General features: G+C 33.0%; 1 protein-coding gene and 1 pseudogene across 1 annotated transcript; both read left to right on the top strand.

Moving 5' to 3' along the window:
- Positions 1-4,476: 4,476 nt before the first annotated feature.
- On the top strand, positions 4,477-15,521 carry LOC149568958 (ABC transporter G family member 39-like; annotated as a pseudogene).
- LOC149568959 (cytosolic isocitrate dehydrogenase [NADP]-like) lies at positions 12,482-13,024 on the top strand. The gene is made up of 3 exons (XM_089817665.1): positions 12,482-12,581; positions 12,735-12,803; positions 12,907-13,024. Exons 1-3 carry the CDS (start codon positions 12,505-12,507, stop codon positions 13,001-13,003), a joined length of 243 nt encoding a protein of 80 aa, XP_089673791.1. The 5' UTR covers positions 12,482-12,504; the 3' UTR covers positions 13,004-13,024.
- Positions 15,522-16,887: the final 1,366 nt, after the last annotated feature.

Genomic DNA, 16,887 nt, shown 5'->3' with positions numbered 1-16,887 from the left:
ACAATTTAATCCTAACTAATTAACTTTATTACTACAATAGTGAAGATTTGTGGGTGTCATTCCCACCCTACTTTTACCTTCACCTTGGAGGGTTTCTATGATGAAACAATTTAATCTTAACTAATTAACTTTATTCCTATAGTAGTGAAGATTTGTGGGTGTCATTCCCACCCCAATTTTACGTTCACCTTGGAGGGTAACAAATATTGTGTTATATATTCTATTTTCATGCATGTGATTTATCAGATTTATATGTTACAAAAGATTTACATAAAAAAATTTACACACACAAGTTTATTGATAGGTGTGAATGAAATTGTGAAAAGTTTAATGTTTTTAATATTATGTTTCACCCCCCTCTCAGTATCTTATTTATTCTATTTATCACTTCATCAATCAACAATTGGTATTAGAGCATTGGTTATCTAAGAGAATCTTGATCACTTCGAGATTAGATCTTGGAGATGGAAGCTTCCAAACTGGATAAGATTATTGATAATTAGATTATTGACATCCAACTTATACGACATAAAATTAGAAGGCAAGATGAGATCTAAAGGACTCCCTAAGAAGCAGAAAGGAAATTTCAATTCAGATAAAATAGTTTTCATATGAAGAAGTTGAGACTGAAGGACTGTTTGAACCAATGAATTCAAATGGCAAAGCATCTGGAGATCTACTTGACAAGAACAAACTCCTAAATGAAGAAATGAGAGGTCTAAAAAGAGAACATGAAATCCAATCAGTTAGTGTATGTGAAGTGACTAAACAAAAGAATAAAGATGAAGAAGAAAGGACTATGGCCAAAGAAGACAAAAGGGTAAATGATACAAGACTTGAAGAAAGGATATCTGATGTGCAAAATCTCACAAACACACAAATGGACAAGATGAGTCAACTAATGCTTGCAAATCATGACTTGAATAACATAGATGTGGAAATTACAAATCTCAAATCACATAAGGAAATATTAAAGACTGAACTAAAAAGTGAGAGAGAGTCTATGGAGAAATTCAACAAACCTAAAGATGCAATGAAGTACTTTGAAGAACTTATGAAGTCATCAATTTGTTCTAATGGGTCAGAAAATTCATGCACTGAGAAAGGAGAATCATCTAGAAATGGAGAACTAAGAAATACAAAGTCAAAGGGCAAACCAACATGCTATCAATGTGGGAAACGTGCTCATACTACAAATATCTATTGAAGAAAAAATGCTATACAAAATTCTAAACATAAGTTTACTAGTTATGATTTTTACTACAAGAAACCAAGACATCAAATACATGAGGGTAGGTCAAGACTAAGGAATGTAACTGCTACAGCTAAATTTGAAGGATATTACTATAACTGACAGAAGTATGGATATAGAGCATATGACTGTAGATCATAGAGAAAATGTTACTAGATAGATTAGAGGAAGAATTGTGCACCTGACAATACATTTTCTAAATGCCACAACTTTAGACATCAAAGAAAGAATTGAAAGACTCAAGTACATTCAAAAAATTGGACAAAAGAAAAAGGCAAATGTAAAGTGGACATTGAGCAAATTTGGAATGAAATAAACTAGAAATAGAAATGGAAAAATAAGATGGGAATAGTGGAGAAAATGGAGCTGAGGTCACCCAATCCAATGGAGAAGGTGATCATGTCATCTCAAACTAACCAAGAGAGGTATGTATGGAATTATATACTTAATCATGTATATATCATACATCATTTCCTTACATAAAAATGTGCCAAAAAATCATATCTACATATGTGAAGATGCATAAGATCAAATTTGTGCAAGGTTTCTAGGTGTCAGTAAAAATTATCTATGTTGACTAGACATTGCAACATAGACTAAGCACTTTAGGAGAGAAATAATAGAGATTGAGTAATATGGAAGAGATCGAGTTGTAATAAAAAGACATAGTTGAAAGGCCCATTAGCATCAACCAAGGCAGTTGGTTTCTACTCACCTATGTATACAACATTAATGGAGATCCTAAATCGATAAAAATAAGGTAGATAATTTTTTTTGAAGATATTATCACATACCTCAAATTCAAATTTTCAAAAGCACATAGTGATTTGGCCATTATGAGCAACTAGAAAAGTTTTGAAGAGTGATTTGGATGAATAAGTTTGAATGAGTGAAAATCTGAACTATGCTGAGTATCTAGAGAAGAAAGAACTTCAAACCCTAACTACAGACATGGCATCTTCATCAATTGCTAGAAAGAGTCCAGAGGTTAGTAGAATCTAACTACTGAAGAGTGCCCCTTTTCCTCCACCAAAATTTTGTGCTATTCTATAGACTACTATGAAAGGAGATGCAATGGGTGCGCTATCCTCGATACCACCTAAAGTATTTATGATCCATGATGTTAGAAGTTGTTATATGTATACAATTGGAGATGTAGGAAATTATGAAATTAGAGAAGCTTATGAGAATTTTTGCAATGAAGGAATCTTGAAGGATGAATTTCAAATTATTGAGAGGAAAGGGTCAACTCATGCCCTAGAATTTTTGAAGAGTTTCAAGATCAAATAGATTAATTTTTTTTTGAGTATAATCCATGACATGAAGTACTAGCTACAAAATGGACCATTGGAGATCACAAAGAAAATTATTCATAGGGTTACAAGCTATCCAACCCTAGACATGAAGAAAACCATGCGAAACCTAAGTTGTGAAGAAATAAAGGCAAACATAAGAGCCAAGTAGAATGGATGAGATCTGTCCATTAAAAACATCTTTGATCCACTAATTGAATTTGTAATGAGGCTCATATAGCTCACAAATTATATCAATTGACCAGATTGAACAATATGTCTTATATAGTTGAGGATCAATCATTAAAGATAGTAATGAAAGATCACTAGTAAAATCTTGCCAAGCTGTAAAGACTACAACTTGTAGAGAATTTGGCATCTATAAGAAAATTGAAGAATTCAATGTGTAGGTTTGGTTCCCTCAATATGTGTATTTTCTTTTATATACATAAGTATTTTCTTGGTATCAATGATGTTGTACATGAGCAAGACAAACTAGTGAAAAAATAGATAAATAAGTATATTAATCAATTAGGAGAAAATTTTGAGAATGTCATGAATGCTTATTTTGATGAATTCAAGAAAAGGATGAAAAGCATAATGATGATACCTAAAGAGTTGGTCATATAATATTATAGTGACATATATTTTCTTGTAGACATGGACAAAATTTTTGTATAGGTAGTGAAGCCAAGGAAGGCTTGGTTACACAGTTTTGACTATGAGATTGATAGTGATGTAGTGAGTGCAAACATTGATGCACTATTGAAAGAAGAGATAGATGCTGAGGCTAAACCTTTTCGTAAATATGAAGAACCCAAAGAAAGAATTACTATGAATAGAAAGATAGCTTCCAAGGAGAAGAAGAGGACAAAAATTATTGATGATCTTGAAGCTAAACATGACACCCTAGGAAAGGGAAAAGAACCCTTACAATTAACACAAGGTTTTGGTGAAGATGAAGAAAAAGACAGTGGTGATGAGGAAGACGAACAAGAAGAAGGTGGCATGGGAAAATCTCTAGTTTTTATCATGCCACTGAGCAAGAAGGCTCAAGGAAAAAAGAAGAAGTTGATAGTGACACCCTTTTCTACTCCACCACCAAACAAGTTAAAGGACTAGGGCAGCTACTATTGCCAAGTAGTCTGCAAAGAAGAAGTTAGTAAAAGGTACAGAGCCCAATGCCCCAAGAACTAGAAGAAGGAGATTGGTCAGAGAACCACCCAAAGGGATATCTAAATCCATTGATGAGGTACATGAAAATACACATGGATATTTAATATTGTCTAACTTTAGATTTGTAAATTATGATACATTAGATAATGTTGATCAAACTAAGATTGAGAAGTCTATGGTGGATATGATGTCTAATCATAAACTAGCTCCCAATGAAATTGAGAAAAGGATACCCAATTATTTAATTGATAGACTAGAAAGGAGATGGTAGTAAGCAGAAGTACATGAGAAAAAGATAAGAATTGACACATTAGTTAGAGTTATGCTTGATCTATCACAAGAGAACTATGACACATTTTTGGAATAGTATAGGAGTAGATTTTTTTCCTAAGTACAAAATGTTTTTATTACTACAGAATATAGAGGAAGCTATACAACAACAAGACAAGTTGCTTTAGAAAATAATTTTTGGGTTAACAACAAAGATAGGAGAGACAAACACTATAGACATTGAAGATGATTACAATAGTAGAGAAATCTCAAGTGTGCTGAGTCCGAAAGTAAGCATGTCCCCTATACATTCTGACATTGCTGACAATCCAAAGGTTGAGTAGTCAAGGCTCATAGATATAGAGGTAGATGGTGAAGATAAAGAAACAAGTGTAAATAATAAGATTGTTTCATAATTTCACATTAAGGAAGGCAAAGAATAAAATGAAGCTAAACCGAGTGCAACTATTTTTGTCTTGAGCATAGATGCACAAGAAAGATCGAGTGGTGACACCCCTTCACCAAATCTCAAGGCAGTGCCAAGAAACAACACTCCTTCACCTAGAAAAAAGAGGAAAACAATAAAAGATGTTTCACTAGATATTGACGTTAGTCTAGATGAAACAATTAAGATGCCACAACTGGACCTAAAAAATCTCACCTTGGAGCATATGATTTTGCTACAAGAAGTTTTGGCGAAGAATAAGAGACAAGAATAATTAAGAAGAGAGCTTAAGAAAAGCTAGGTACTATATGATGTAAAGCATATTTTTGTTGATGCTTTTGACATTCAAAATTTTGAAGAAGTTTCACCAATTATCAACCAACTTGCAAATATAGTTGATCAAGTGAATGCTGGAAATATGGAATCAACTGACAAACTAATGGATTAGTCTACTAGAAGATCTGAAACTAAAGTTGTTGACAAAGTTTCCATAACCATTTTTGAGAAGAAAGTGCAACTACAAGAGAGAGTATAGGTTATGATTGAGCTAATACAAAAGTTACAATATTTTTTACATAATTTTTTTAAATGTGCCAAGATTCACTAACAACAGTCCGACACAAATAAATCAAATTCATGCTAAGATAAAGAGATCTAACAACATTATTTCTGAGTTAGCAGGATCAATCATTGATCACTATGGTGTAGGGCCACCTTAAGAAAAAGAACAAAAAGAGGATAAGATATCTGATATGAGATATTTAAATTTATTTGTGTCCATTTTGGTGAAGATGTAAAGTCTAGAAAATTTGTTTGTAATAAGTTCTCAAAATTGTGCAAGGAGGTCTTAAAGTGGTCAAAAAGGTGAAAATATGAAAGAATGCCTCATAAAGACTAAAATTGATGTAAAATGTATATTTAAGTCCATTTTAGGGTGATTCAAGTGTCCATGCAAATATTATTCAATTTTGGAGTTAAACTTGCAAAAGTTGTAATGCAAAAATGCAAAGTTTTCATAAAAATTCATCATGATTAAAAGAATGTAAGGAGTTAGCTCAAAATTTATTTGGGAAGTTTTAAAATATCAAAGAGAATATAGAAACTGATGTATGGTATAACCAAAGCATAATGGAAGGAAAGAGTTACATTTGAAACAAATTTGGAGTGATTCTAAGTTATTATTTTGATTGGTTTTTGTATTTTTTGTGTTGGTTCCAAGTCTTGTATGGCCATGTAAGAAATGGAAACCATGTATAATATGTATATTTGGATACAAATATGAATATTATTACTTATATTTTTTATTTGGATTAATTCCATCAAGGTTTGAAGAAGTTCTAAGCATTTTAGTGAAAGTGGTTGTTTGCAGATTTGGGATTCTCTGACTACAGTATGATGGAAGTATTTGGTATAGATAAATTTGGAATCATCAAGACCTATAAATAGATCAATTGAAAAAATATTTTATTCCAATTTTATTTCCTTTTTTCTTTCATCATTTTAATTCTTATTTGTGGAAGTTATACATTTCATAGTGAAACCTAGTTTTTAAATACATTTAGTGGAGTTGCAGGCAATGATTTATGATAAAATAATGATTTAAGTATTGAAAAAATTAATTAATTACATATGAAGAAACTAGATTCATAGAGGGTTACTATGAAATTGGTTTGGAATCATTTAGATATCTCTTGAGGAATATATTTGATGCCCTAGGAAGGTTTACCGATTTTGTTTTTGGTTTATAACATTGAAAATATGTCTCGATACAGAGACCATAATTTGCAATTGGTAAATTAAATTTTACCAAGATTTGGATATGTTTTAATAGGCATAGTTTTAAAAAATAAATCTTAAGAGTTTGGTAAGAAACTTCAAGGAACAAAAGTTATGAATAATATACTCCTAAATAGAACTTAGACTATGTAAATGGTGAAGTATTGGTAAACTTGAGTTGGAAAGTATTTTGTTTTGCCTCATGAGATGTCTAACAATGGAATTTACTTTATGGATGTCGAAGGGATTAGTATGTATCCCATTTATTGGTTGGTAACTATGATGCTTTGCATCAGATTGGTATCAAATCCCAAAAGCTCTGGGAAAAAAGATATTTTGTGGTTGTGTGTTTATCTTTTATAGGTTGAATAGAGGTAACCTAGATATCGAGAGACTAGGCCAAGAGAGAAAAGAGGAGAAAGGCCTAAGGAGAGGTATCAAGGACAAGAAGAAGAAAGGTAAAATAGACTTTCTTGAAAATGGATTTATTTATGAAATCGATGCATGATAATTTCAAGGGGATGGATTCACAAAAGAAGAAGAAGGAAGAAAAAAGAAAAAGAAAAGAGGAGATAGAAATATTGAAAAAAGAAGTAATGGAGAATACAAATAAGTTGGAGGCAATTCTTAAAATTCTAGAGAAATGAATTGAAAATAGTGAAGGATATGAAGAATTTAATTTTTTAGAGGTTAAAGAAGTTGAAAAAGATGTGGAAAAAAAGAATGAACTTAAGGAAGAACAAAGAGAAACAAGGATAGAAGAAACAAAAGAGGAAGAGTTGATTGAATCTAATATGGAAGTTGAACCAATTGAAGACTCCATGAAGATGGAAGTTGGTGAAAATGATGATGTTGAAGTAATTTTAGAGATAAAGTGTGATAATAAAAAAATATTAGATAATGATCATATTTATTATGAGAATGATGCTAAGAGGGAAGAGTTTCAAAGAATATTGGAGAAGAAAGATGCAAATTTTATGATTGATTTTGATACTAATTGTATCATCTTAAAATGGAAGCACTTCCATGTTAAGAGTGTTCATCCCTCTGAGTAACTAGCTTGGGGTCATGTCAAGCACCTTAAATTGGTCTTTGCATGGATCTAGTTGTTTTTCCCTTGTTCTGCTTCTCTCCCTCCATTTCTTGCCTCTTTTTGACAACTTTCTTTGTGAAACTAAGGACATTGAATTTTTGGTTCAAGGACAACCTAAAGGGTCAAGGGCGACCTCTACCTTGACCTAGGTCAAGGATGACCTCAACATTAACCTAGGCAAGGTCAACCTCATCCCTAACACTAGGTCTAATTTTCATTTTTTTGAGTTGCGAGACATTAGGCTTCAAAAAGTTTCTTTTTCCCACTTTCGAGTCAGCTATTTTGGGTTTCAGAATGGTAGAATCTTAAATTGCATTTAATCTAGGTCCATTTCTATGGATTAGGGCTAATTGGGATTTAATTCTCCCATGAAAGCCTTCTCTAAGAGTTTGTGCCCCAGATCTCTGTATAAAGAAGCCTCTTCCTCTCATTTTTATCTAAGATGCATTATGATATCAGACAAACCATTACCTTTTTAAATCCATTATTATATGAAGTGAAGATCTACCAAGAATTCAAGCATTCAAGTGTTCAAGCATTCAAGATCCAATTCATCAAGGAGGTCCATTGTTAGCTATTGAAGAATTCTCCATCCAGATTCATCCAAGCCTTTTCCTATGCAAATATTCATTCAAGATTGGTGTTGAAGATCTACTACCATTTATTTGAGACATCCTACATACGTTTTTACATTCATTTGGAGCATTCATAATTGTGGATTCAAGAAATCAAATTCTCCACAAGGATTTTAATATAAGCAAGGTGAATTTAGTTTCATTTACTTTGTTTATACATATTGCAATTTCAATTATATTTCAAGGTTGATTCAAAACTGGAGTTTGACCAAGGAAAACCCCACATCCAAACAAATAAACTATTTTTCTTGTAGATATAGGTGTAGAACAATGAATTAAAGAGAATATTTGGATACCTTTTCATCAAATTTGTGAGATCCATGAAGATAAATTTAGTTAGAGCAGTGCAAGTCAAGGTCAAATTTTCATGGTACAATCATGCACTGGGGTAAGATTGTGCCCCTCTATCAAAAGGACAAAACTTTTTTGGGTTTTCTCCATTTCAATATTTCTAGTCCAAAACAAGTTGTAGAGATCATTTTCTAGATTTATCCCGCTTCAAGGTTAGTATTTGTCTTTTTATCTATTTCAAGATTTAAGCACATACTTCTCAAATAGAAAAGACCATAGGATCTATTATTTTCTTGATATTCTCCATTACTTGATCTATTTGTGCATTGGTCACTTCCTTGTGCTTAATCAATTTGGATCATTCCTTTGAGAATTTGGGTTGAGGATAGGTCCTATTTTCTTCCTATCACTAATACATTAGGTAGTGTTTTGTGACGTCAATGTGTATTTGGCATTTTTTTTGTCTTATGACCCGACGACGTCGCAATTGTGACGTTAATGTCGCAATTATGATGTCATTGGGTTATAAGACAAAAAAAGGGTGTGTTGCTCACATTGTTTGCACCCAATGAAATAGATCTCCCAACAGAGCGTAAAAATACCTCCGAGCACAGCAAATCAGCGAATCTGCCCCCGATCGAGCACAGAGCAAAAGTTTTGAGGTTAGGTTTGTGGGACACTACAATTATTTGGAGTAAATTTTGAATCCAAAGACTACATGAATTGTATGCAAGACGAAGGAAACAAACAAATATTCATTGGACTTCAGGTCTAAGGTAAAATATTTCATTCTCTGAGACATCCTCCTCTTGAAGATGAAGGAAAGAAAAAAATCTTGATTGGACTCCAGGTTTGATGTGAAGAGGTAAAATATCTCTTTCTCTGAGACATCCTCCTCTTTGATCTCACCTTATTCAATTGATTATCTGGTTGATATAACATTTAAATAGAACAGATTTTGTGAAATCTTTCAATGGTACAAGGTGTTGTAGTGGATAGTTAGTTTGAGTATTATTTTTGGGGCTAGATGTGAATGGGAATATGATTTTTTGATTTTTTGATTTGGGTATTGTTTCTTGTATGTTGTCTGATTCACGGGCTAATATGGGTAAATTTTAATTTTAATGAGACTTTAAAGAGTGGTCGATATGAGCATTCATTTTTGTTTGTTTGATTTACATCAATGTCTAAAGTGAGCACCTCGAACGATCTGTAGATCTGTATATTGCTGGATTCTTCTGCTTCAACACACACACAAAAATCCATGAATAATAATAGCAGAAGAGGCTTGAAAACACTAATATTTCTACTATAAAATAAAGGTAAAATAAAGAAATTAGATCATATTCAAGGGTCTAAATTTTTTGTTCTCTCAAAGAGAGAAGATCATACTTCTCTAACTCTTCACCTTTCCAAGACACATCAAGAAAAATTCACTTACCTTAGACAACATACTTATAAAAATGTCAAAAGCTTCTAGCTTTTTTTATTCTCACAAAGAGAGAAGAGTATAACCCCCTCAATCCTAACAATAACATAAATAATTAATCCCTTGTTGCCTATAATAATGCCTCTTTCCTAACTTGGTCTAGGTTTTTGATTATCCTAAGAAGGAAATAAGAATACTTCCCCCATGTCTCAAATTTGTTTCAAATAGCGAGGATTGGGGTTCAAGGATACATGCTAATAGAGGGATTAGGGATCATGCTTTAGGGATACTTGATGTTGGAGAGAGTAGGGTTGAGGGAGCATGTAGAATGAAACAAAGGCATGACATTATGAGAAAGCACAGAATGCCATTGAAGGCTGTAATCACACTTTCATACAAAGGATTAGGGACAATACATGTCATACTACATATCAATTCAATTTTGTAGGATGAACAAGATTCAATGAGGACTCTATTATCCTTAGAGACTGGTCAATCAACAACATTGAATGGAACAAATTGAAAGTCATCAAACTTTCCATAACAAACTCCACAACCTATGAAAGCCTGCATGTCTCAAATTTGTTTCTGAGTTCTTGGAGATAAATCTTTGGACTATTGATGGAGGCATGAACCTGCAGATGATAATATGGAAACTTTGTGGCTGCAAAATATTAAGCTACCTTCCAGCTTCTTCAACCATGAGTAGAAGAAGAATTATAAGAGGCTCTCAAAGAATTGGGAGGTTAGAGATAAGTTTAAATCAATTGTAGGTCTCTCTTTTGTTTACTTACTCTAGTTCACTTTAATACTAGATTTATAGTCTCTCCAAAGACACTCTATTAATTTTTTGGCTTCCCTTTGTTGGGAATATGAAGAGTATGAACTATACTAGTAGCTATAGCAATTATGACATGGTGATAATACTTTTAGCTTTAATATGTTAGATAAGAGTAGCAGAAAGAAGTTAATTCTCTTTATGATTGATAGTACCTCATGTAAGTTAGCTTTTACTACTTTTAGTATTACGTAGTTTTTTATTATTTTGTTTCTAGATGGCTAGTACATTTCAAATTGTAACAACTTGTTGTTGTGCTTTGCCAATGTGAGTTCATGTGTGGGTACATGGTCCTTCCTCTTCCAACTTAACTAAAATAACTATAGTAAAACACTTGAATGGATAAATATAAGGAACACAAAATCAGAAAAAGTTGCATCCAATTTATCTTAGTCTAATAATTAAATACTTGTAACAATTATAATAAATTATTTTTAATTTAACTCTTTTATTTGTTATTGCAAAGGACCCCCCTTTGCAACAACATAGGAATTTGAGATCAAGAATAGAGAAAAGAACTGATGAGGGGGGAATTGATGATGACATTGATGCTCCTCTTAGAGATTACATAGAAAAAAGAAATAGAAAGAAAAAAAAGAAATGATTGTCATCTACATACCTTAATTGATAATGACTGAATTTCATGTCTCAATGAATTTTATCATGTGCTAATGAATGTTCATGAATTATGCGTTAATGCAAAATATTGATGAATGTTGCATGTTTATGAATCTAATGTGTTAATGAATGTTATCATGTGATATTGATTGAATGTTACATTTTATTAATGGTTGAAAGAATGAATTAATGTTAGATGTTAACAGGGAATTTAGAGTGATGTTAGCGGGAGGGGGGTGGGGCCAAATGAGCTTCCACCTTCATGTGGTTGGCCCTATTTAGTAGAGAATATTAAACTATTCTCGAAACAAAGTGAAGCTCAATAAGATGTAAGTGAAGCTCAAATTGACACAAATAGGGAGTCTATATGATGTAAGGGGTCATTTGAAGTCCTAGGGTGTCTAGGAAGAGTTATGGGTGGATGGTAGTGTTTACATGACGTAATAGGCTATTAAAGCCCCTAAATGATGTAAAATGCACTCAAAGTGCAAGATCCATTATTTCCCGCTCCTTCCCCAATATCAAATCCTTTAATTTTGATCTCCCTGAAGTCATCTCGGAGGCTCCCAATTACAATGATACATGGATGCAAGAACACTGGCAACAACCTCATGTGTTAATAGGATATGGCATAAAGCTGCACAAGATGACAAGTTGTTTTGGCTCTTGGTGGATTTTAGAAACTATATTCTCTTTCCCTTTGGCCTATGCTTAATCCATCTGCTTCTTCTTCTTCTTCACCATGTCCATTGCCTTCTCAAGCCTTGTCTCCCTTCTTATCAAAGCCTGGTCTGAATAAAAAGCACAGTGCAAAGACTCAATCTTGGGGTAAGGATGAGATTCATCTTTCTCTTTCTCTTTTCTCTATCCATTGCTATAAGAAAATGAGTAGTCCTCCTATGAAAAACATGTACTTTGCCCAGTTTCAATCTTCCAAGCATCCCATATTTGAAGATGCAAGTAGGCCCAAATAGGTATAAATCCATCTAGCCCCACAATAGATATTGCTAGTATTTCAGTTTTGTGTGTATTAAATTTTTGTGAAGACCAAACTTTGTATCTTTTCATTCCTAATTTGATCATGGACTTGTAAGTAAACATCAGAACCAAAAATACCTTATAGTTTTCATGTTAGATGTAAATATATAGCTAGTTTGATGCCCATACATCTTACACTGCCTGGTCAGAAGGAGCGCTCATGTGCAGCCTTGAAACCCTTCCAGGTGGCTGATAAGAAGGTAAAATTTCCATATTTGATTTGTTTAGAGTGTTCCTTGATTGGTCATAGGTATTGATGCATCAATGGCAACAGCTTATGAGAAGAAATTAGGTATTGATGCACATAAAATTATTTCTATGCAGTTTATTCGTGCATTTGTTGATGCATCAATGGCAACAACTTATGAGAAGAAATGGCCACTTTACCTGAGTACTAAAAACACAATTTTAAAAAAATATGATGGAAGGTATGTTTTCAAATCAATACAAGGATTGATGATCTTATTTTTACCTTTTTCTCTAACACACCTTACTTCCCATGTTATCATTCTGTATGATTCTCTAGCTTAAGGATCCTCATATTCTCGGAGATTCTTCTTATATGTGACTTAAATTGGTAGGTTTAAAGATATCTTCCAGGAGGTATATGAGGCCAGTTGGAAAGCTAAATATGATGCAGCAGGAATCTGGTTGGTTTTGTTTCTTGGAACAATAATATGAAGATTGCAATGTTGATTATCTTGATTCTGTCGAGCACACAATAACTTCTTTCAATGATTGATTCATGAATAGGTATGAGCATAGGCTTATTGATGACATGGTAGCCTATGATTTGAAGAGTGATGGTGCCTATGTTTGGGCATGCAAAAATTATGATGGTGATGTGTAGAGTGATTTCCTTGAACAGGGTTAGTGGTGCAAAATACTATTTTTCATTGAATCTAGCTTTGAACTGATCATTATATCTAATCTTACATATATCTATTGTTTTTGTAAGGAAGGAAACATGAATTGAGATTTTTTCGGGGAAGATATTGGTTGGCTCCACAATCATGATTAATCAGGTATAATCAGTGATTTTGCAAATTATTGCTTCTCTGGTTTAAATCTGTCACTTCTTTTACAGAGATAATATAACAATTTATCAATTATATTGATTATTCAACAATTAGAGTACTAACAGATTTGAAAATACCAAGCAATAACAGTATATGCATTAACTCTTTTGAACATATAGTTGAATATTCTATGGAAGGCTTGTACTACCGTGTTTCATTGCAAGGTTATGCATATTTTTGTTCTCAATAAGATATCACAGATAGACTTGAGACTTGATACATATTCCAAATTGAAATAAGTCACCATCTTTTCCTGAAGTAACCAAATTGCGTAAATATGTTACCTTGGATATTTTAGTCTTACAATTTATGTACAGATTATTTTATAGTATGATTAAGTATTGTTAACTGTGTATATTTACTATTTAGTTGTATAGGATACTTAATGAAATAAATTAATGTAACTTTTTTTTTTTTTTTTTTTTTTGTATGGAGTTACCCAGCCCCAAAAAAAATTGCTGTATTGGTATGTTGTATGCAACTACCCATTCCCAACTATGATTCCAATTTGGAAACTTAGGAGTTGTGAGAGCAGTTCAAATCACTCATTGGGCAAGATGGTTCATAATCATTTCCCCACTTGCTTCCTTGTATTGTCATAATTGGAACATAGGAATCTCTCTCTAATTAATGCTTACCTCTGATTTATTAACCGTATTGTTACTATGGATATAACACAATTAAATTTAAATCTCTTGATATCTGGATCATCAATCCAAGCATGGCTGTAGAGAATCGTAGCTGTGTAGACACCAAATTTGAACAGTCTACTTACAATTGAGAAATAGATTATTGGTAGTGCCCTCATCTACTTGACAGATTGAGCATGCAGAAGCTTGGTAGGTGCCTCAAACCTAGCCCTAGTTTCATTGCCAACCATAAATTTGGGGTATACACGAAAGCTATTTTGATCTTGTGAGCATTGAATATCAAGATCTCCATTTGACTTCTCGTTATTAATTCCTTGACTCACTACTGCTGTATAAACAACCTAGTTGAAGTCAAGTGCAAAGAGGTTGCTGGCTACCAAAGATTTGATAAGTGTTACGAAAATATTCACTGTAACAATCTCCTTCTAAATTGAACTCCCGATGAATATTAATCTGGAATTCTTTTGGCACCATCTTTTTTATTTGTTTTTTTATATTCTAAATTCCTACTCTAGCCTCATTTCTCTATTTTTGTTTTTATTCTATTTAATTATATCTGTAATATTACAATGTGAAATTCAATGTTTAGATGTTTGTGGATGAAGTAATGGAACTTGTGGAGCTCACTTCTCTGAGAGGTGCCTTGGTTGGGCTTCCTCGACTGAATGGCCTATCTACTGAATAGCGTAAGCGGTTAACAATAGCAGTAGAGCTTATGGCTAATCCTTCAATTATATTCATGGATGAGCCAACTTCAAGCTTGGATGCTCAGGCAGCAGCTATAATTATGAGAATAGTAAGAAATATAGTTGACATGGGGAGAACTATTGTTTGCACAATCCATCAGCCTAGTATTGATATCTTCGAGGTATTTGACGAGGTAAAGATTTGGTTTTGTTAAAATAGCTTTGTGAAGCATTTGAAATTGGCATCTTCTTAAAGCTAAATGAAATATGCTACAACTATTCTTAATGAAGCGAGGAGGTCATCTTATCTATGCAGGTCCACTTGGTCACAATTCTAACAAACTTATAGAATATTTTACGGTAAGATGCCATCCACTACGGTTTTATTCTGTTGAGAGATTTAGATCTGAATCTGGTACCTTTTGATGAGCAGTTTGAATTTTGGAGTTGTAAGTAGTCATAGTTTATTGTACTAGAACCAATAGGATGTTGATTTTATATACAAGGAATTGGTCATCCTAGATAGTGTTGACCACTAAGCTTTTAGCAAACATTCTCAATACATTGAGCTTAAGAGTCAAGCACTAGCTGCAATCATCATATATGTTTTAGCTAATTGAAAATGGTTCATGTAGGCCATTGAGGGGGTTCCACAGATCAAGGAAGGTTATAATCCAGCTATGTGGATGCTGGAAGTAGCTTCTATGTCAGAAGAGCGCCTTCTAGGTGTCAACTTTAGTGAAATCTATAAATCATCAGAATTGTATAGGTGAGTGAGTTTGCCTTATTGATCTCTTTAGCCTATTCCAATGGATTTTAAATTTTATTTTCTATCTTGTACATTTTCCTATCACAGGCAAAACATGGCACTGGTAGATAGTTTGAGCAAGCCAGTTCCAGGCTAAAGAGAGCTTCATTTTGAGACAAAGTACTCTCAGCCCTTTCTAGCATAATGCATGGCTTGCCTATGGAAGTAGCACTGGTCCTACTGAATAAACCCTCAATAAAGGCATCCAAATATCAATTGAAAGACAGCTTAAAGTACGAAATATTTTTTTTTGTTTTAATCCTTCAACCGTCGCAATTGCGATGAAAAACACAAGAATTGTGACGCGGTTGCCGTCACACCTACCCTCCAATTGCGACGGGGTTGCTATAGGTGCGACGACAACCCTGTCGCAATTGCGATGGAAAACACAAGAATTGTGACGAGGATGATGGGACAACAAGGTGGCTGCATAGCAATGAATAGGCATCACAAATGCAATGGAAAGGGGTAGACGTCGTAAATTGTGACTAAATAACTACGACATCTATGTTTGTTGCATTGGCGACACATTGCTGTCATAATTGCGACACATAGCCATCACAAATCGATGCCAAATCTATTAGTGTATTCACTAATAAATTGATTTTTTCCCATGAAATTTTTGATATTCTCATTTCAATGCAGGTGATGAAGAAATTAGATTGGCGAGGACATAAACTTGTTCTTAACAAGTTCATATTCTCAAGCAAAAGGATTGAAAAACCAAAAGTGAAGATGAAAAGAGGACTTTGAAAAAATTCAAAGGTTGGGAGTATGGTGCAGGCATACCTTAAGAACAATAAAAAAAAGGAGGATAAGATATCTTATATAAGATATTTAAATTCATTTGAGTCATTTGAGTCCAATATTGTCAAGATGTAAAGGCTAGAAAAGTCATTTGTAATAAGTTATCAAAATTGTGCAAGGAGGTCTTAAAGTGGTAAAAATTGTGAGAATATGAAATAATGCCTTATAAAGGATAAAATTTATGTAAAATGCATATTTAAGTCCATTTTATGGTTATTCAAGTGTCCATGCAAAGATTGTTCAATATTGGAGTTAAACTTGTAGTAGTTTTAATGCAAAAATGCAAAACTGTTGTCATGAAAATGCATCATGATTAAAAGAATGTAAGGAGTTGGTTCAAAATGTAGTTGGGAATTTTCAAACTACCAAACACTCTATAAAAACTGATTTATGGTCAAACCAAATCATAATGGAAGGAAAGAGTTACATTTGAAACAAATTTGTAGTGATTCTAAGATATTATTTTGATTGGATATTTGGATATTTATTTGAATAATTTGGATATTTATTGAGGAAATTATTTGTTGATCTAGGAAGGGTTACTGATTTTGTTTCTTGTTTATGACAATGAAAATATGTCTTGGTACAGAGACCATAAATTGTAATTGGTGTATTAGATTGTACTAAGATTTGGATTTTTTTAATAGGCCCAATTTTTAAATAAATTCTTAAAATGGTTTGGAAAGAAACTATTAGGAACAAAA

The sequence above is a fragment of the Cupressus sempervirens genome, chromosome 3 (genome assembly GCF_028749045.1).
Source record: "Cupressus sempervirens isolate cs-2001-9-10 chromosome 3, ASM2874904v1, whole genome shotgun sequence".
Lineage (NCBI taxonomy): Eukaryota > Viridiplantae > Streptophyta > Pinopsida > Cupressales > Cupressaceae > Cupressus > Cupressus sempervirens.
Note: the sequence above shows the minus strand (reverse complement) of the source record. Positions and strands in the feature narration are given on the sequence as shown.

Excerpts from the sequence above, each read along its gene's own strand:
- LOC149568959 (XM_089817665.1), top strand. The coding sequence starts at position 12,505 with ATGGCAACAACTTATGAGAAGAAATGGCCACTTTACCTGAGTACTAAA. Across the intron at positions 12,582-12,734 it reads TTAAAAAAATATGATGGAAG|GTTTAAAGATATCTTCCAGG; the intron begins GTATGTTTTCAA and ends TTAAATTGGTAG. Across the intron at positions 12,804-12,906 it reads TATGATGCAGCAGGAATCTG|GTATGAGCATAGGCTTATTG; the intron begins GTTGGTTTTGTT and ends ATTCATGAATAG.